Genomic DNA, 21,833 nt, shown 5'->3' with positions numbered 1-21,833 from the left:
GTCTGGGTTAGAGTTCCATTCCTTAAAGGGGCAGCTCTACCCTTTAGCTCAGTGCAGATGTTGCCTGTAATCCATGGCTTCTGGTTGGGGTATGTACGTACGGTCACTGTGGGGACGACGTCATCATTGCACTTATTGATGAAGCCCGTGACTGATGTGGCGTACTCCTCAATGCCATCGGATAGAATCCCTGAACATATTACAGTCTGTGCTAACAAAACAGTCCTGTAGCTTAGCATCTGTGTCATCTGACCACTTCTTTATTGACCGAGTCACTGGTGCTTCCTGCTTTAGTTTTTCCTTGTAAGCAGAAATCAGGAGTATAACATGATGGTCAGATTTGCCAAATGGAGGGCGAGGGAGAGCTTTGTACACGTCTCGGTGTGTGGAGTAAAGGTGTTCTAGAGTTTTTTTCCCTCTGGTTGCACATTTAACATGCTGGTAGAAATGAGGTAAAACGGATCTAAATTTGCATTAAAGTCCCTGGCCACTAGGAGCGTCGCCTCTGGATGAACGTTTTCCTTTTTGCTTATGCCCTTATACAGCTCATTGAGTGCGGACTTAGTGCCAGCATTGGTTTGTGGTGGTAAATAGATAGCTACGAAAAATATACATGAAAACTCTCTTGGTAAATAGTGTGGTCTACAGCTTATCATGACATACTCGACCTCAGGCGAGCAAAACCTTGAGACTTCCATAATATTAGATTTTGTGCACCAGCTGTTGTTTACAAATATACACAGGCTGCCACCCCTTCTCTTACTGGAGTTAGCTGTACTATCTTGCCGACGCAGCGTAAATCCTGCCAGCTGTATTTTATCCATGTCGTTGTTCAGCCACGACTCGGTGATACATAAGATATTACCGTTTTTAAATGTCCCGTTGGTAGGATATTCGTGATCGTAGTTCGTCTATTTTGTTATCCAACGATTGTGCGTTGGCTAATAGGACTGACTGATGATAGAGGCAGATTACCCACTCGTAGTCGGATCCTTACAAGACCGATGTACCCGATGTCTCTTTCTCATGCGAATGATGGTGATGAGGGCCTTCTCGGGTATCTGAAGTAAGTCCTTTGCGTCTGACTTGTTGTAGAAAAAATAGCTGTCCGGTACGAGGTGAGTAATCGCTGTCCTGATATCCAGAAGCTCTTTTCGGTCATAAGAGACGGTGGCAGAAACATTATGTACAAAATAATTTACAAATAAAAAACACACAATAGCACAATTGGTTGAGAGCTCGTAAAACTGCAGCCATCTCCCCCGGCGCCATTATGTCTCATAACCTGCCAGAAGGACAACAGTCTCTACAGCACTTTACCAATCTCGGCTTTATGGGAGAGTGGCCAGACGGAACCACTCCTGGGAAAAGGCACATGACAGCATGCCTGCAGTTTTCAAAAATGCACATGAAAGACTCTGAGATCATAAGGCAAAAGATTATTTGGTCAGATGAGACAAAAATCGTACTCTTTGGCCTGAATGCAAGGCGCCGTGTCTGGAGAAAACCAGGCACAGCTCATCACCCACCTATCACCATCCCTACCGTGAAGCACGGTGGTGGCAGCATCATGGTGTGTTGTGAAATCTGTTATGAATGTATTGTAATGTTTTTAAAATAGGATAACTGCCTTAATTTGCCGGACCCCAGGAAGAGTAGCTACCGCCTTGGCAGCAGCTAATGGGGATCCATAATAAATAGAAATACAAATACGAATGGTATGGAGATACTTTTCAGCGACGGGGACTGGGAGACTGGTAAGGATAGAGGGAACAATGAATGGAACCAAATACATGCAAATCCTTGATGAGAACCTGCTTCAGAGTGCAAACTACCTAAGACTGGGGTGAAGATTTATGTTCTAACAGGACAATGACCCCAAGCATACAGCCTAAGCGATGCTGGAATGGCTTCAGAACAAGAATGTGAAAGTCCTTGAGTGGCTCAGGCAAATCCCAGACATGAATTCCATTGAAAATCTGTGGAAAGACTGTACCACCGCTGCTCCCCAAGGAAGAATGGGAGAAAATCCCCAAATCCAGATGTGCAAAGCTGATACAGAAATACCCAAGACGATTCAAAGCTGTTATCATGGCCAAATATACTGACTCGGGTGTGAATACTTTTGTTATGTAAAGGAGACATTTCTGTATTTCATTTTCAATACATTTTTCAAAACATTTCTAAAACACGTTTTCATTTTGTCGTTATGGGCTATTGTGTGTAGCTGGGTGAGAATGTATTTTTTTTTTTATTCATGAATACTATGAATACTTTCTGAAGGCACTGTAAATGGTTCCCTAGTTTGTTCTGTTACATGGTAGTAGAATAAAGTGTAGTTACAATGTATCAGTTGCTTGGACTTAATTAATCAACATCTACAGTTGAAGTCGGAAGTTTACATACACTTAGGTTGGAGTCAATAAAACTCGTTTTTCAACCACTCCACAAATGTCTTGTTAACAAACTATAGTTTTGGTAAGTCGGTTAGGACATCTACTTTGTGCATGACACAAGTCATTTTTCCAACAATTCTTTACAGACAGATTATTTCACTTATAATTCACTGTATCACAATTCCAGTGGGTCAGAAGTTTACATACACTAAGTTGACTGTGCCTTTAAACAGCTTGGAAAATTCCAGAAAATGATGTCATGGCTTTAGAAGCTTCTGATAGGCTAATTGACATAATTTGGGTCATTGGTATACCTGTGGATGTATTTCAAGGCCCACCTTTAAACTTTGCTTGACATCATGGGAAAATCAAAAGAAATCAGTCTAGACCTAAAAAAATAAATTGTAGACCTCCACAAGTCTGATTCATCCTTGGGAGAAATTTCCAAACACCTGAAGGTACCACGTTCATCTGTACAAACAATAGTACGCAAGTATGAACACCATGGGACCACGCAGCCGTCATACCGCTCAGGAAGGAGATGCGTTCTGTCTCCTAGAGATGAACGTACTTTGGTGCGAAAAGTGCAAATCAATCCCAGAACAACAGCATAGGACCTTGTGAAGATGCTGGAGGAAACAGGTACAAAAGTATCTATAGCCACAGTAAAACAAGTCCTAAATCAACATAACCTGAAAGGCTCCTCAGCAAGGAAAAAGACACTGCTCCAAAACCGCCATACAAAAGCCAGACTACCGTTCGCAACTGCACATGAGGACAAAGATCGTACTTTTTGGAGAAATGTCCTCTGGTCTGATGAAACAAAACTAGAACTGTTTGGCCATAATGACCATTATGTGTGGAGGAAAAAGGGGGAGGCTTGCAAGCCGAAGAACACCATCCCAACCATGAAGCACGGGAGTGGCAGCATCATGTTGTGGGGGTGCTTTGCTGCAGGAGGGACTGGTGCACTGCACAAAATAGATGGCATCATGAGAATGGAAAATTATGTGGATATATTGAAGCAACATCTCAAGACATCAGTCAGGAAGTTTTAAAGCTTGGTCGCAAATGGGTCTTCCAAATGGACAATGACCCCAAGCGTACTTCCAAAGTTCTGGCAAATGGCTTAAGGACAACAAAATCAAAGTATTGGAGTGGCCATCAGAAAGCCCTGACCTCAATCCTGTAGAAAATTTGTGGGCAGAACTGAAAAAGTGTGTGCGAGCAAGGAGGCCTACAAACCTGACTCAGTTACACCAGCTCTGTCAGGAGGAATGGGCCAAAATTCACCCAATTTATTGTACCCAAAACATTTGACCCATGTCCCGTGTGGCTCAGTTGGTAGAGCATGGCGCTTGCAACGCCAGGGTTGTGGGTTCATTCCCCACGGGGGGACCAGGATGAATATGTATGAACTTTCCAATTTGTAAGTCGCTCTGGATAAGAGCGTCTGCTAAATGACTTAAATGTAAATGTAAGTTAAACAATTTAAAGGCAATGCTACCAAATACTAATTGAGTGTACGTAAACTTCTGACCCACTGGGAATGTGATGAAAGAAATAAAAGCTGAAGTAAATCCTTCTCTCTACTATTATTCTGACATTTCACTTTCTTAAAATAAACTGGTGATCCTAACTGACCTAAAATAGGGGATTTTTACTTGGATTAAACGTCAGGAATTGTGAAAAACTGAGTTTAAATGTATTTGGCTAAGGTGTATGTAAACTTCCGACTTCAACTGTGTGTATTACATATTGTAAATATATGCTCATAAACATCTGTGTTATACTCAGACAAATGGAATGCTTGGGTGTTCTTGGGCAAAGGTGTGTCCAAAGCTATGTAGGGAAATAAACAGAACCTGAGAAAGGGTACATATGGATGTCTGTAAAAGAAAGCCAAGATGAATCAAGAAAATGGTTGACCGTGAGAACCTGTAGGAGTGGAGGGATATTTAAACAAAGGGGTGAGAGAGAGAGGGAGAGGAAGAGAGAGTTAAAATTATCCTCCTAGCGCAAATCCTTTTCAATCTGATCAGTGTTTGGGGATGGACTAACCAGCTTGGGACTGTAGCTTGTGATCAGGTAAGAACATTTATTCACCCTAAAAACACTTATTACTCCTTGATGGTTGCACTTTTTTTTATATACAAATCTAAAAAGGTATTTTGGATTACCTTCAGGATAATCTGCTTTGCTTTGTCCAAACGGTTGAGAGCCTGGCTATAACTGTATTTTAGAAACAGAGAGTTGAGTCTTTCTGATTGAAAGTAAATGTCTCAAGTTGTAGGGTGCTGTTCTTACTCTCTGGTGAAGTCTTGGATTCAGAAGAAAAAGGTAGTATAAAACAATGTGCTCAAATTTGTAGGCATAGGTTTTATTGATCTCACTCACTGTAGAAGAGTGTTAGTAATTGTCAAGACACTTCACCTGGAATTCTACGAATGCCTATAATATGTCACTTGAAATAGGTAAATGTTTTTTCATGTAAATCAATTCTACAATAGACAGATTTTCCATAGGATCAAATGTGCTATTTCAACTTTAGTATATAGGGGCATGATCTGAAATTTTCACGTCAAACTAAGTCGTACTAATAGATAATTTGCGACTGCTTATTTAGGAATAAAATAATTCCTTTGGAGTAACCAAATGTATTGCTGCAATTGTGCATGTTTGTTTTCAAGCTGCATTGGGATTAGGATGATGTATTATTTATTACTATTGGTAATTTTTTCATTTTCAACATGTATGGTCATTTCTGAAATCTTGTTTGTTAACTGCATATTTTCTCAAGTTCATACTGTGGTATTGTGATTACGCTTCACTAGATATAGAATAGAGAAGTAGATTGAAATGTCAAGAAGAAGAACCCTTTTGAAACCCTTTTTTCTAAAAGTGTAATGCTATATCACAACATCATGATTGACTAGCGACACTGAATAGAGAATTTGTCCGAAATAGTTGGATAACAAGGTATTTCCCCAGTACATAAACACTTCCACTGTGCCAAGTCGGGTTTGGATAGTGCTAGTTTACAGAGTCAATGGGAACTTAGAGTTTGAAGTCAGACGATCACCTTGGTTGTGTTAATGGGAATATTCACCACTATAGGCATATTTCTCAGTCCAATGACTTCTTTCAGCTGTTCTCTGGATGGTGTTGTGGCCACATGCTTGTGTCGAGGTCATGACATGACCTTTGACCCAGGCCCACGTTTGGCAACTTCAAATATTTGGCATCTCTACTTACTTCCGGTGACACAGAACCAATTATTTATTTGTTGCAGATATTTGTTATTGGTCATAAGAATACTGCATTTCACAAGTTATTTTAGAACGAAAGATTGAAAGGAAACAGTCATTATTTTAGATCATTTCCTGTCCTCTGTGGATTAAAATGAAACATTGGCTCTTCTGCTGCTTCAACTAATCTATGGTCAGAATAAGTGTCTGTGTTTTATTCTTAACACACTTGGAGTTTTTGAAGGCATGGTATACAGTTGTACAGGAGACACCTGTCCTGCAGGATCCTGATACTGTAGCTGCCCAGCGGTAAATGTCACATCGTGTCATGGTTGAGGTTAAGTCGGGCACAACGTTTAGACCTTTGCGTTAACCCTTGCAGTGAGGTTAACATGGCTCAGCCTATTTATATGAAGTGTTATCAGCAAGCATGTTTAACAAGCCAAAATGAAGGGTCTGTTGATCACATGTTCCTGTTACTCATTTTTAAAAACTCCAGTTAACAAAACACTTGTTGGAAACAGCATGGGTCCCACTTAGACTGTGTTTTAGTAATTACATGGATGGAGCAGTCTGTGGTGGTACACTGTAATTGTAGCACAGAGGGGTATGGCACAGGTGCCCAGAGAATGAATAAGAGCCACACTGTACGTGTTAAAGGGCAACTCCACCACTTTTCAACCCCATTTTCATTATCTCCAGCACAATAGAAGTGTCAACATGTGAACATGGCACATTTCTAAGTTTTGTAGAAAAAAATATAAAGTAAAAAATGACAATCAAAAGTTAAAACATTTTAAAAACAGTGACTTTCAAAAACTGAGATTTGCGGTGACATGGGGAGCAAGAAAATACCCTCCCTTGGAGTAGAAACTTGTTGCAGGTTTTGATAATCACTGTTTTTAAAAAACTTTTAATCCTGCCCTGTGATGTCACAGAGAAGCATTTTGGGGGGGACTTTTTAACCGCAGATCATAGAAACAAGCTGTTTCACATATGCAGACACTGGTTTGGTGCTGGAGATGATGAATATGAGGTTGAAAAGTGGCAGAATTGTCCTTTAAGTGTTGAGAGCAAAAAGTTTTAAGGTTTTATTTCTATTTCTACACAGTTAATGTGCTAAGTATATACCCATGATATAATATATGATATGATACAAACCCATGAAGTGATATATTGTACAATTTTAAAACTTAAATTTCGATTTAGGTTAAAGGAAATTGTGTACCATTCTTAGCACCTACAATATACTGAACACGTATTCTATGACATTATTTGTGGAGTGCAAATATTTGCAAATACTCTGTGAACAGTTATATGCTAGCATATTCTATATATTGCGTCAAGGTTAACCCTTGTCTCCTCTCTACTCTTTCTAATTGATCACAGGCTTTCATTAGTCTCGTTCAAGCAACAGGGGGAATCACTGTGCCATGTTTACATGCCAATCAGCCATGTTCAATACGCATGACATGGGGCATGAATCAAGCACAGCAGGGCACGGGGAGGAAAAGCTTCTTAAAAGCAACAGGACAGGGCATATGGAGACGTCAACCCACGTCTGGCCTGAATTGGCTTGTGGCCTGTAGACTGGCCCAGCTTCTCTGACCCATGTGATAACGATGCTTTGACTTTCTGGTGTGAGCAGGCCAGGGCCAATCCTCTGCCCTACCATCAGGTATTAATCCTCGGAATCCTATTAGTAAGTCAACCTTTAGAGGAGGAAAGTCCCTCCGGGTCAGAAGACTTTGACTTGCCAAGGCTTGGGAAGATTCTTTGTGCGTAGGTAATCGCCCAAAACAATGACATTTTGTAATTCCATTGACTTATTAAAAGGGATAGGATTTTCAGGATTTTGCCAATGAGGCCCTTTACCTACTGCCCCAGAGTCAGATGAACACGTGGATGTCATTTTTATGTCTCTGCGTACAGTTTGAAGGAATTTACTAACTAGCGTTAGCACAATTGCAAAATATCATTAGCATAACGACCAGAAGTCTATGGTATCTGCTTGCATGCTAGCAGATACCCATAGACTTCCAGTCATTGCGCTAGTTAGCATTGGCTCGCGTAACTACCTCTAACTTCCTTCATACTGGACACAGATATAAAAATGGTATCCATGAGTTCATCTGACTCTGGGGAAGTAGATGAAGGGCCTCGTTGCCAAAAGTGTTCCCGAAGTGTTCCTTTAAAGGCAGCTAACAGATGACTTATAACCTATAGGAAGTATCAATGTTACTGTAATTGCTCTATAAAGGAGCAGTGAAGCAGAAAGGAGCAAAGAAGTAGAAACATATGATAATGATGATTTGAGCAAGACTTGGTAAGACTAATCTAAAAATTATGTCCTTTATGATGGCTCTGAATTTACAGTACCAGTCAAAAGTTTGGACACACCTACTCATTCAAGGGTTTTTCTTAATTTTTACTATTTTCTACATTGTAGAATAATAGTGAATACATAAAAAATATGAAATAACACATATGGAATCATGTAGTAACCAAAAAAGTGTTAAAAAAAAAAAAAAAAAAAGATTTTAGATTCTTCAAAGTAGAATCTTTGCATTGATGACAGCTTTGCAAACTCTTGGCATTCTCTCAACCAGCTTAACCTGGAATGCTTTTCCAACAGTCTTGAAGGAGTTCCCACATATGCTGAGCACTTGTTGGCTGCTTTTCCTTCACTCTGCTGTCCCATTCATCCCAAACCATCTCAATCAGGTTGAGGTCGGGTGATTGTAGAGGCCAAGTCATCTGATGCAGCACTCTATCACTCTCCTTCTTGGTCAAATAGCCCTTACACAGCCTGGAGGTGTGTTGGGTCATTGTCCTGTTGAAAAACAAATGATAGTCCCACTAAGTGTAAACCAGATGGGATAGCGTATTGCTGCAGAATTCTGTGGTAGCCATGCTGGTTAAGTGTGCCTTAAATTCTAAATAAATCACCAGCAAAGCACCCCCACACCATCACACCTCCTCCTCCATGCTTCACAGTGGGAACCACACATGTGGAGATCCTCCGTTCACCTACTCTGCATCTCACAAAGATATGGCGGTTGGAACCAAAAATAAAATAATGTAACTTATCAGCCCAAGGACAGATTTCCACCAGTCTAATGTCCATTGCACGTGTTTCTTGGCCCAAGCAAGACTCTTCTTATTATTGGTGTCCTTTAGTAGTGGTTTCTTTGCAGCAATTCGACCATGAAGGCCTGATTCACGCAGCTTCCTCTGAACAGTTGATGTTGAGATGTGTCTGTTGCTTGAACTCTGAAGCATTTATTTAGGCTGCAATCTGAGACATAAAAATGGTATCCACGAGTTCTTCTGACTCTGGATAAATTGAAAATCTGAGCAATTACCAGAATCTCTCACTAGACTAAGACTTTTCTGTAATTTCAATAGTAAAACATTGTAGAATGCACAGTAAAATACTGTAAATCTATTTTACAGCATTAATGCTGTAGATTGCACTGCATAATGGGTAAAATGCTGAACAAAATACTGTTAACAGTAATTGGACACCTCCTGTAAAAATTACTCAAACATACTGTATTTCTTTATTGTAATAGCTTATGCCTACTGTAGATTCAAATTATCAGTTTCAGGCGCTAGCCTCATGCTGTCCGGTGAGACACATGAACATCAGACTATTTCATTAAATGTATTTTTGAAGCTGCTGTGAAGTGGAAGAAAATGTTCAGCAACTACTGGGTAGGTACTGTACGTTGACTTATTTCTAAGTAATTTTATTGCTAGCCAACGTGGAATTACTGCATTTTTTTTTTAGCTAACTTAGCTAGCTAGTTAGCTAGCTCAAGTTGACACAAGCCATTTCAGTCTGCTCTAAATTGCTTTGTAAATATTTTGCTGTGCGACCTACAAAATAAATTACCCAGATAATAATTGTTGTGATGATGGGCTTCGCTGTACTGCAGCTTCTGAATGCCATAGAGAATAAACTGAGTGCAGATTTTGGACCATTATGTTTTCAACATTACTACAAAGAATACGGCTTATTTCTAGCAATTAAAAAGATATGACCATTGGATATGACCCATATTACCGGCACAGCGTTTTTTTCCTGGATTGACATGCAGCATTTAACACAAACCACGTAGAGGGCTGTTAAACTACTCACGAGCCTCAGCCGCTAAAGCCAATGAGAATGACCAGTGCACCGGTGTTGTGTCGAGGTGCCTGCCGACCTAAGGTGCTTCCACTGGGCAGCTCTATCACAGTGTCGCCGGCGGTAGCTAGTAACGTGGCCAATTTAAAAAATATATATTTTAGATTTCAAGTAGGATAGCAGCCTACACAAGAAATAACGAATATTGGTAGCCATCTAGATGTCACCGTGATACAGTCTACTCTAGGGGGAAGAGCATGAATGGCAGCAACACCGGGACCAAGTCCTCCTTAGCTGTCACAACCGTGTGATACGTCCGTGTCCGTACAACCTCTCAACAACATTGTTCCATAATGTTACAGTATTAGCTAAACCTGTTCACTTTACCAGTAGTATACAAACATTAGATGGTACAGAAATAAAGGAAAATGGTTTGAGTCTGGTAAAATCATCTGTGGTATTGTGTAGGCTATAGCAATGTTTTATTAGTTAGCTAGGGTTTGAGGTAGGTGTATCTAGCTGTCGTATTTGTATTTGTTCAATACCTCAATTGATTTCATAAACTAAATTAGATATATGGCTGTACAGGTTGGAATCAACCCAAGATGATGAATCCTGAAGATGGGACAAAGTGACAAGGTGGCCTAGAGGAAGCCAGCTGTTTTCAACCCCTACCTTGCCCCATTCTTCCAAGAGCTCACTGAGTTTGAATGAAGACCTCTAGTGAGGTAAGTACAGTACACACCCACACACACCAGTGGAGGCTGCTGAGGGGAGGACGGCTCATAATAATGGCTGGAACAGAGTTAGTGGAATGGCATCAAACACACGGAGACCATGTATTTGGTGTATTTGATACCATTCCACTGATTACGCACCAGCCATGAGCCCGTCATCTCCAATTAATGTGCCACCAACCTCCTGTGACACACACGACACCAGCTTGATATGTCCCTTGTCACCTATCTTTTTACCCACAGAGTAACAGCTCTGGTGCTCTCTGCCTCTCATTCTATTCTTCATTTTTCTATGCTTGTCCTAGGGGTGAGAAGAGCTGACAAATCAGAACTGAGGATGATTGTTACGGAGCCCCATGAGGAACACCTGATGCTGCGCTGACTTCTCTCTCCTAGCTGCTCTCCAGTCCAAACTGTCCCGTTGTGTGTTTCAGCGCCTCTAAACCCCCTTACCCCGAATAGTTGCTCTGATGACCATGGATCTAGGATTGTACCCAATCTCCATCTTGGGTACAATTAACTTCATCTTCCTCTCTCTCTTTGTCTCACTCTCTCCACCACACAATATAGTTTTTAAATTAGTGTTGTATTGATGATCGTATTTGGTTAAATATGTGTTAACAATTCTTACTTATATTGTCAATTCTGTTGTTGATTTGTTAATGTTTTTACCAATTTGAATAAATGTATTTTATTTACAAATGTATTATTTTTCTTACCTTTATATTTTAGGGAGAATTTTACGACATTTACAGCATTATACAGGCACCAAACTTAATACTGTAATTTTGCTTTACAGCAGAGATGTATGTTACAACACTATTTTCCTTACTGCTGTAAATTTACAGTAAGGAAAATAGTTAAACACATAATATAGCTTGCTGATATAAAGAATTGCCAACTTGACATTGACAAATTTATATTGTATGTATTAATCTCATCAAAATATAGGACTGGGATTATATTTTAAGAAGAAATAGGTCTATCGGTAGGCGTGGTGAATTGACGATAGCCAAGGGAAATGGGTAAGAGGCTTATAAGAAAGTGTCCTTGAGCTCTCTGTTACCTTCTCCTGGTTTTGCCTCACTTTCTGTCTGACCTCCTATTCAGGAACTGCTGGATTAATTGAGGCCTTATACCTACTCTTAGAATGTTTGCTGAAGTCATTTAGGTGGTTTGATGGACGACATTCTCTGATTAGGAATAACATATATATTAACGCTAACAATGCTAACTTTGCGTAATAGGTCAGTAAATGCTATTCCCCAGATAAACATATACATAAACAACATTCTACTATATCCCAGGGCCAAGAGCAGATCTTTCCATTACTGTACATTGTAACTCAGGGCTACGGTGCTACTGTATCCTAGTCTGTACACACCTCCTCAATCACACTGGCATTATTTGCGGCTCTTTCGATATAGCTTCTTTGGTGATAGCCCCTTGTCTCGCACAACTGTCCCCCTCTTGTTCCACTATGAATAACCTCCTAGCCCTGCATAGTAAACTGCCTGCCTGCCCACATTAAAATGAAAACCATCATTCATTAACTGCATCCTGCTGGCTGCCTTGTAATCTGATTACACTGCCCTGGGGGGTTCTCAGCTGTTGGCATCATTCACTGAAGGCCATTGCTGGCTCATTGAAAACCAATAGCGGTGACTGATTGACTAAATAATTGTAGTTTAATTGTTTATGACCCTAGCTCCATTACTCCCCACCGCTGCTCTGCTCGAGTTCTGTCATCGCCATCCTATTGCTCTGTACTGTTCAGTATATCAATGTACTTCTGATCATGTTGCTGTTGTTGTCTATTCACTGAAGTGATAGCATTTCCCAAGACTTAAAAAAAGTATTTCCAATTAAGCTTTTAAGTGCCAATGACATTTATGACTTATCGCCTTTGTCTTTTCCTTCCAGATGGAAGCACCATTGGCCCTCACGGATAGATAGAAGCCGGCGATAAAGGGATTATTTTGGCTGCCGAACACAGGAGGCACGCTGTGCCACGAGGGATCACCTGGAGGCAGACCCCTCTTCCCTGATCAGAGGAGAAGGACACGTCAACACCCATTTGTCCTGTTATGGAGCCAGTCTGCATGGTGGCACAGTGATGAAGCACTAACGGCTTTGGCACAAGGTCCTGCATGTTGGAACACTTCTTGAAGGAATTTACCCTGTTGGACAGGGGATTTTGGACTGTTTTGCCATGTGTCAAATCAGCTTGCCATCCGCCCCAAATGACCTCTACTCGTGGTATTCATCTCACCAAAAATAAAGCGTGGAAGGACAGTCTCCCTTGACAGGAGAGAACGAAAATATGGCCGACAACGCCATCCCAACCCTGATGCTTTTGCCTAAAGGGAAAATGCGTTGGAGTGGAGTACTCCCAGGTTTTATCCTACCCTCTTTGCCTCTTTTTTCTCTACTCCTTTATACTCTCATATCTTCCTCAATGGCTGTTGTTAGTTTGCCGGGATTAGACTATGACTATGGAGTCCAGCCAAAGTTTGTTTGTACCCCGATTCCAGCGGATGCAGACCCCAGCTGCTTCACACCAGGCGGGGCAGCACACGGACCTGCCCACGACAGACCCAGCAGTAATGGGCATCATGGACCTGCTGCAGGGGCGCCCAATGGTAACGGCAGGAGGTCGATGGGAATGGGGATAGGAATATCAGACGAGGCCAAATCCACCATCCTGCACCTTCGCGAGAGCCTGGTGCGGCAAAAGGAGACCATCTTAGACCAGCGGGAGACGATCAGGGAACTGACTGCCAAGCTGACCCTCTGTGAGGGCTTTGGACGGGGGGTGGGTCATCACGATGACCATCACGACAACCACCATGGACCCCCGCGTCTCAACACCCATCACCCGAGCTCGCACCACGCCTACCATGATGCTGACCACCATGGGGATCCCCACTATCCACTGAACAATGGACATCGATCGGACCCACACCACCGAGGGAAGGACAACGCTGGGAGCAAGCATGGGGCCTTCTCCCCTGAGAAAACTAGGAAAACGCTCCAGACACTCAAGGAGAGGCTAGAGAACCTGCAGGTCAGTGGGAACAACAACAAAGGATGAGTAGGAAGAGGGATAGGAAGCTTATTGGCCCTTTGTGTGCATTTAGGTTATCTTATGCGTCACTACGGGGCCCTGTGTCTCGCTACTGACCTGAAATGAAGCACGACAAAGGGTTCTCCAGCTTTCTCTCACGCTGTGAGGATATCAGTGGCCTACAGCCCAAGCTCCATCCATGTGCATGCGTAGGAAGACCTAAGTTGATTAGTTAATTATCCTGACTCTCACCCTAGAGGATATATTGCACTGATCCCATGGGAATTCACGAAGCCTAGGAGATGGTCTTGTTGAGTGATTGTATGACATATGAACATTGACACTAACAACTAACGTTTTATTTTCCCATGCATCAAGGACCTTCCTGTATATACAAAATCCAACTTAATTGACCAACATTTTAGAGATTCTGAAAGATTTTTTTGGGGTTCTAATTGATTCTGTTTCTCACCAATTTTCTTAAAGTGATTCTAGCACTCCATAAGGAATTGTAAGACTTACTATAAGACATGCTATAGGCGTATATCCTATACAAGTACTACTAACACTTAATAACACCGGTGGTTCATAGAAAGTAGAGACCAACCTATATGTTTTCTTGGGGGTCCGATAACGATTCAGATATTTTGTGGGACAAAACTTACCAACACCAATAAATCTGCCGATTCAGTTTTTTACATCAGGGAAATTAAAAAGTTACATTTTTCCACACCAAGTTCTTCTAAATTTCCATCCAAAAGAGTAATAGTCCAAGAAATGTCTTCAAATGTTGATTTCTTACATTGTGACAATAATGAAAATGAGAATGGGCGCTAGTGTTCAGATTCACTTTTTTCCATCCCATTTACTGAATAATGAAACTATATATATCGGTCAGGCTCTAAAAAATAAAGTGTTACCAAAAAAACGTGCTATAAGACATCACAGTGGCATATATCCTATACAAGCAGTAGTAACACTTAATAACACTGATGGTTTATAGAAAGTGTTACCAAATGTCTTGAGGGTGTTAGACAAAGACAGTTCAGCTGAGATTGGCCTCCCAAGTGGCTCAACTGTCTAAGGCACTGCATCGCAGTACTAGAGGCATCACTACAGATCCGGGTTCGATCCCGAGCTGTGTCGCAGCCGGCCGGGACCGGGAGACCCATGAGGCGGCACACGATCGGCCCAGCGTCGTCTGGATCAGGGGAGGGTTTGGCCAGCTGGGGTGTCCTTGTCCCATCGCGCTCTAGCAACTCCTTGTAGCGGCCTGGGCGCATGCACGCTGACTTCGGTCGCCAGCTGTACAGTGTTTCCTCCGACACATTGGTGCGGCTGGCTTCCGGGTTAAGCAAGCAGTATGTCAAGAAGCAGTGTGGCTTGGCAGGGTCGTGTTTCAGAGAACGCTTGGCTCTCGACCTTTACCTCTCCCGAGTCTGTACGGGAGTTGCAGCGATGGGAAAAGACTGTAACTAGCAATTGGATATCACGAAATTGGGGAGAAAAAGGGGTAAACAAATACAAAAAAAGTCATATTATGGAAATAAATTCCAACTGATATTCTAGTTTGCTCCACAAAGTTTGAATAACCAAGCACATGGACTAATAATAATGCTTGCAAACATTTCCTATTGTAACTATTAATAATTTTCTCTCTTTCTCCAGGCCAGGAATTCCTCCAGCTCCTATTCAAGCTCACTGAGAGACCTCCTGCAACGCAAAATCAATGCACTTGAGAAGCAGCTCAACAATCACTATGGTGGGCATGGTGGGCATGATTATGGTCACCATGACGACCACCACGATGACCACCATGACGACCACCACGATGACCATCATGACGACCACCACGATGACCACCATGATGATCGACACGATGACCACCACGATGACCACCATGGACCCAGTCACCACGACGATCACCATGATGACCACCACGAGACCCACACCCCCACCCCCACCCGCCACAACAACCGCCACAACAACCGTCAAAACAGTCACCATGACCGACACTATGACCGCCATTATGATCGTAGCCACGGCCGCCATGACACCCACCATACAGACCACAATGACGATCACCATGATGACCATGACAACGACCGTCATGGCGAACACCATGATGACCATCATGACCTTCACCACGATGACCACCATGATGATCTTCACGATGACCACCATGGAAACGATCACAGTGACGATGGTCACCATGGCAACGACGACCATGGCCATCATCCTCGTCCATCCTACAACAGCAAGCCGCCGGCTCCAAGACCTCTTGGCCGTGGACATAACAAGCTTGAAACTGTGCTGAGCCACCTTAACCACAGGAACACTGACCCTGGTATTGAAACTCTGATAATAACCCACTTTGATACTGTTTACTATTTTCCGAGTTATATCATGCATGCCGAGTTGTATTTGCAGGTACAGATACTCAGTATCAGCTGTTCATTGCTCATATTTTGCTGTCTTGTATCCCAACAGGTACCCGGAAAAAGCCAAAGAGTCCGGATGCTTTCCAGATTGGCTTCCCTATGCGCACTAACTACATATATGGAAAAATAAAGAGGACCCTACTCAACGAAATCTTCGCCCTCACCGTCTGCCTCTGGATAAAAGGGGGATCAGGGCCTGGCCTCGGCACTCCCTTCTCCTACTCTGTCCCGGGACAGGCCAACGAACTGGTTCTGATCGAATGGGGCAACAACCCCATGGAACTACTGGTCAACGACAAGGTAAGAGCATGATTGATTATTTTACATACTTTCACATTGTGCCCCTGGTGACCAATTTGTGAAGATATCTTTGCCCTCACTTCTTACACACATACACTCTCCTACTATAAGGTTTCCTACTGTGATGTGTCATACAATGACTGTGGTTGGGGTACAATGACTGTACCCCAACCAGAAGCCATGGATTACAGGCAACATTCGCACTGAGCTAAAGGGTAGAGCTGCCGCTTTCAAGGTGCGGGACTCTAACCCGGAAGCTTACAAGAAATCCTGCTATGCCCTGCGACGAACCATCAAATCATACTACACCGGCTCCAACGCTCGTCTTATGTGGCAGGGCTTGCAAACTATTACAGACTACAAAGGGAAGCACAGCCGCGAGCTGCCCAGTGACACAAGCCTACCAGACGAGCTAAATCACTTCTATGCTCGCTTCGAGGCAAGCAACACTGAAGCATGCATGAGAGCATCAGCTGTTCCGGGCGACTGTGTGATCACGCTCTCTGTAGCCGACGTGAGTAAGACCTAGAAACAGGTCAACATACACAAGGCTGCAGGGCCAAACGGATTACCAGGACGTGTGTTCCGGGCATGTGCTGACCAACTGGCAGGTGTCTTCACTGACATTTTCAACATATCCCTGATTGAGTCTGTAATACCAACATGTTTCAAACAGACCACCAAAGTCCCTTTGCCCGAGAACACAAAGGCAACCTGCCTAAATGACTACTGACCCGTAGCACTCACGTCCGTAGCCATGAAGTGCTTTGAAAGGTTGGTAATGGCTCACATCAACACCATTATCCCAGAAACCCTAGACCCACTCCAATTTGCATACCGCCCAAACAGATCCACAGATGATGCAATCTCTATTGCACTCCACACTGCCCTTTCCCACCTGGGACAAAAGGAACACTTATGTGAGAATGCTACTCATTGACTACAGCTCAGCGTTCAACACCATAGTACCCTCAAAGCTCATCACTAAGCTAAGGATTCTGGGACTAAACACCTCCCTCTGCAACTGGATCCTGGACTTCCTGACGGGCCGCCCCTGGGTGGTGAGGGTAGGTAGCAACACATCTGCCACGCTGATTCTCAACACTGGAGCTCCACAGGGGTGCGTGCTCTGTCCCCTCCTGTACTCCCTGTTCACCCACGACTTCATGGCCAGGCACGACTCCAACACCATCATTACGTTTGCAGACGACACAACAGTGGTAGGCCTGATCACTGACAACGATGAGACCGCCTTTAGGGAGGAGGTCAGAGACCTTGCCGGGTGGTGCCAGAATAACAACCTATCCCTCAACGTAACCAAGACTAAGGAGATGATTGTGGACTACAGGAAAAGGAGGACCGAGCGCACCCCCATTCTCATCGACGGAGCTGTAGAGGAGCAGGTTGAGAGCTTCAAGTTCCTTGGTGTCCACATCAACAACAAACTAGAATGGTCCAAACACACCAAGACAGTCGTGAAGAGGGCACGACAAAGCCTATTCCCCCTCATGAAACTAAAAAGATTTGGCATGGGTCCTGAGATCCTCAAAAGGTTTTACAGCTGCAACATCAAGAGCAGCCTGACTGGTTGCATCACTGCCTGGTACGGCAATTGCTCGGCCTCTGACCGCAAGGCACAACAGAGGGTAGTGCGTACGGCCCAGTACATCACTGGGGCTAAGCTGCCTGACATCCAGGACCTCTACACCAGGCGGTGTCAGAGGACGGCCCTAAAAATTGTCAAAGACCCCAGTCACCCCAGTTATAGACTGTTCTCTCTACTATTGCATTGCAAGTGGTACCGGAGTGCCAAGTCTAGGACAAAAATGCTTCTCAACAGTTTTTACCCCCAAGCCATAAGACTACTGAACAGGTAATCAAATGGCTACCCGGACTATTGCATTGTGTGCCCGTCCCCCAAAACCCCTCTTTTTACGCTGCTGCTACTCTCTGTTTATCATATATGCATAGTCACTTTAACTATACATTCATGTACATACTACCTCAGCTGGGCCGACCAACCAGTGCTCCCGCACATTGGCAAACTGGGCAATCTGCATTGTGTCCCGCCACCCACCACCCGCCAACCCCTCGTTTACGCCACTGCTACTCTCTGTTCATCATATATGCATAGTCACTTTAACCATATCTACATGTACATAATACCTCAATCAGCCTGACTAACCGGTGTCTGTATGTAGCCTCGCTACTTTTATAGCCTCGCTACTGTATATAGCCTGTCTTTTTACTGTTGTTTTATTTCTTTACTTACCGATTGTTTACCTAATACCTTTTTTGCACTATTGGTTAGAGCCTGTAAGTAAGCATTTCACTGTAAGGTCTACACCTGTTGTATTCAGCGCACGTGACAAATAAAGTTTGATTTGATTTGATACCATTTAGAAAGGAGTGTTTCACCATTTTGAATCAAAATTTTAAGTAAGACGACGCTTATGTTATCAGTCAGTTGCCCCATTGGCAGCACAAGTGGAAAATCAATCACCTCAAGGCAAGCAAGCTCACACCTCAGTGTCAGGTGACTCCACTCTTATCCGATCAGGCACCGGAATTTGATTTATCTCCTGTCCTCAAGGAGCGAGGCAGGAGGCAGTTGTGACAGTTACAGTTCACCTGGATCCTGCTCTCACCTAGTCTTGCCCCCTGAGAGACAGTGGCTCTGTCTTCATCAATCATCCTCCCTAATGGCATAAGACCACAGGGGGCAAAGGGCAAGCAGCTTACCTAGCACAGTCATGTGAAGAGACGTCTAATGAGAGGGTGGACACGGGGATAGACACATGGTCTGGGCCCATACGTCAGCATGAGTCAGGGTTTCTCCCAGACAAGAGGGGATTTGGTGGTTAAACCTGGGAGATGCCTAGCTATGGCACCTGAAGGATATGACACAAAATAAAAGAAAGCTCACTAATTGAAATGCGATGGCCATTTGTACCCATTCACAAAACCTGGCAAATCTTTTACAAAATATCTCCCTAAAAAACGACAACATTTGTGTTTAATTGACCTTCTGATGGTGTCATTTTTCTAAACGCCCAAGACAATGACACTAACATCCTGTTCTGTGACAGTCAATTAAACCGGTAATAATCTCTCTTTCTCCGAACAGGCAGTGACTTTGCTCTTTTTACTCACGGAAATCTTTTGTTTAGACTCTTCGGATTGAGCCAATCAATCAATTAGCCAATCATGCAATTAGTTAATCATGCCATTGCCTCTAATTATTATTTTTTGCACAGGCAGTGACATTGCCCATGGCAATGACGGATGGGAAGTGGCAACATCTGTGCGTGACATGGTCGACACACGATGGGCATTGGGAGGCCTTCCAGGATGGTGTAAAAAGGGGATCTGGAGAGAATCTATCTGCATGGCATCCCATCAAGCCTGGTGGAGTCTTTATTCTGGGCCAGGAACAGGTACATCTATACGTTTTATTTCTATGAATTTGCATACTCAAAGTTCTGAAGAACATATAAAAGCTGGGGTAGGAACCGTACATTTCTAAACAGCAGTACTGGATCCCACAGCTGACACAAAATGTTGCCAGCAGGGAATTACTTGTCACACTTACACTGTGTGTTTGCTCATTTTAGGATTTGCAAACACAAAAAGCTGTTAATACAATCATGTTAAAGCTGATTATCGTCTAGTTGTGTCCTGAGAAGACACAGGCCTTTGCCAAAAACTAAGCTTGGAAATCAGTACATTGGTGACTGTGATATGTGGTTGTCTCATTTAGCTATCTAAAGATGAATGTAAGAACTGTAAGTCGCTCTAGACAAGAGAGTCCAGCCTGGTCTCATAGATTAGACGTAAGATAGTAAATGTAAATCTGGGACAAATTATTATGATATGTATGGTTACATTAGACAGAAGTTTACTTAAGGCTAAAACGAAAGTAGGGTGGTTAGTAGGGGTGGATAGGGGATGGGTGGGCATATAATGCAAACGTATAGCAACCCAAAGGTTGCGTGTTAGAATCTCATCATGCACAACTTTAGCATTTTAGCAATTTTGCAACTACTTTTTTGCTACTTAGCATGTTAGTTAAACCTTCCCCTTAAGCCTAACCTTAACATGACACTAGGTCATGAGAAGGTTTAAGAACAAAGGTTGATTGATCTGAACTGCCTAGTTTTAGAACATTGTTGGTGACTAACCAACCTTGTTTTAAAGGAATAAAAGATGGCAAACTCAAAGACATCTGTTTAAATAATTGCGTCTTCATCGTTTACTGTGGGATAGATTGTTCTTGTTCATGTTTTGTGGGCCTTTACTCTTAATAATAATGCTGTGCTTTCCTAACAGGACGCCCTAGGTGGCCGATTTGACGCCACCCAGTCCTTCGTGGGCGAAATGTCAGACCTCCAGTTGTGGTCCCGCGTTCTCACGCCCAATGAAATCTACAGCCAGGCTTCCTGTGGTGGTCACATGGCCGGTGACCTCATCTCCTGGACAGAGGCAGTGGTTGAGCTTCACGGTGGGGTCACCAAATACCCCTTCGACCCCTGCCACTAAGCACTACCCCACTCTGCCTCATTAAAAATGTCTGATCACCAAGCGCATGATGTCAGTCAACCAGCTGTACGGGCAACAGGGCTCTGTGCGCTACGCTGCAGAGACATTCTGCTATTTTTGCCATCCATTTCCTCTCCGTTCTGCCTTCCCCCTCGCTGGGCCGAGGAACTGAGAGGACTTTAAAAGAGCAAAGGCTGGATTTAACCGAATGGTCATGACTACCGCTGCTCCCGAGATCCAATAGGATTCCCTGTCTCTAGATGGGTCCATCCATGTTTGCCCCAGCAAAGCCCTTCATCAGTTAGGTGTTCTAAGAATCAAAAAAAAAATCTGGGATGTATTACGCCTGGATATGGTTCTCAAAGTCACAATACTCCAGATGTTATTTGTTCGTCTTTCTGTTTTTGACTGGTGAGCAGGATGATACCAGTGATTAAAAGGAAAGCACTGAGGTAGAATGCTCATAAACCGACTTTGGACAGTATGGAATGAACAACCTAAAGGCACTGAAAACCGAGCCATGCAGATGGTAAGTGTATGAGTTGGAAGACATTGATAAAGATTTGATGATTGAATATGAGGGATTACGTTGTATTTTTTGTACATGAAGATGGAGGAGCTCATCTAGGGATGTTGTTTTTAGGCTTTTAGCCTGTCCCATCTCTACCAGAGATTTTAGAGGCCTATTTTCTACTACTGTGTTGTACACACATGCAACTGATCAACATTCCACTGGATTTTTCACAGGAACTTAGATCTACAAATAGCTGATGGTGCTCTGCTTTTGGTTAAAGGAGTTTGCTTTGTCTGTTTGCGAAAACATATTTTTGTAAGTACGTGTGTTTAAAAATAAAAAAAAGTTAAAAAGGGGACATTTTGTAAGCTGGAATGTCTGTTTTAACACAGCAAAACTTGTGGGTTTGGTTTCGACTTGTATTTCTATCAGTGTGTCTGAAATGGCTGCCAGTTTTTA

At 43.0% G+C, this 21,833-nt stretch overlaps 2 protein-coding genes and 1 long non-coding RNA gene across 3 annotated transcripts in view; 2 read left to right on the top strand and 1 right to left on the bottom strand.

Annotated features, from left to right (window-relative positions):
- Positions 1–21,833, bottom strand: part of LOC139558722 (voltage-dependent calcium channel gamma-6 subunit-like) — a 55,493-nt gene that overhangs the window by 21,127 nt on the left and 12,533 nt on the right. The gene's annotated exons all lie outside the window — the stretch shown is intronic.
- LOC139558407 (uncharacterized) lies at positions 4,359–11,078 on the top strand. The gene is made up of 3 exons (XR_011671564.1): positions 4,359–4,484; positions 10,365–10,504; positions 10,819–11,078. It is a non-coding gene; the product is annotated as an uncharacterized lncRNA (long non-coding RNA).
- LOC139558909 (neuronal pentraxin-1-like) lies at positions 12,749–21,774 on the top strand. Its single transcript, XM_071374416.1, has 5 exons — positions 12,749–13,580; positions 15,249–15,927; positions 16,071–16,321; positions 19,579–19,758; positions 20,651–21,774. Exons 1-5 carry the CDS (start codon positions 12,837–12,839, stop codon positions 20,858–20,860), a joined length of 2,064 nt encoding a protein of 687 aa, XP_071230517.1. The 5' UTR covers positions 12,749–12,836; the 3' UTR covers positions 20,861–21,774.

The sequence above is a fragment of the Salvelinus alpinus genome, chromosome 29 (genome assembly GCF_045679555.1).
Source record: "Salvelinus alpinus chromosome 29, SLU_Salpinus.1, whole genome shotgun sequence".
Lineage (NCBI taxonomy): Eukaryota > Metazoa > Chordata > Actinopteri > Salmoniformes > Salmonidae > Salvelinus > Salvelinus alpinus.
This window is presented reverse-complemented; position numbering and strand designations above follow the sequence as displayed.

Bases quoted from the DNA above. Each gene is read 5' to 3' on its own strand.
- LOC139558909 (XM_071374416.1), top strand. From the start codon at position 12,837: ATGGCCGACAACGCCATCCCAACCCTGATGCTTTTGCCTAAAGGGAAA. The intron at 13,581-15,248 runs GTCAGTGGGAAC...CTCTTTCTCCAG, and splicing joins AGAGGCTAGAGAACCTGCAG to GCCAGGAATTCCTCCAGCTC. The intron at 15,928-16,070 runs GTATTGAAACTC...GTATCCCAACAG, and splicing joins CCACAGGAACACTGACCCTG to GTACCCGGAAAAAGCCAAAG.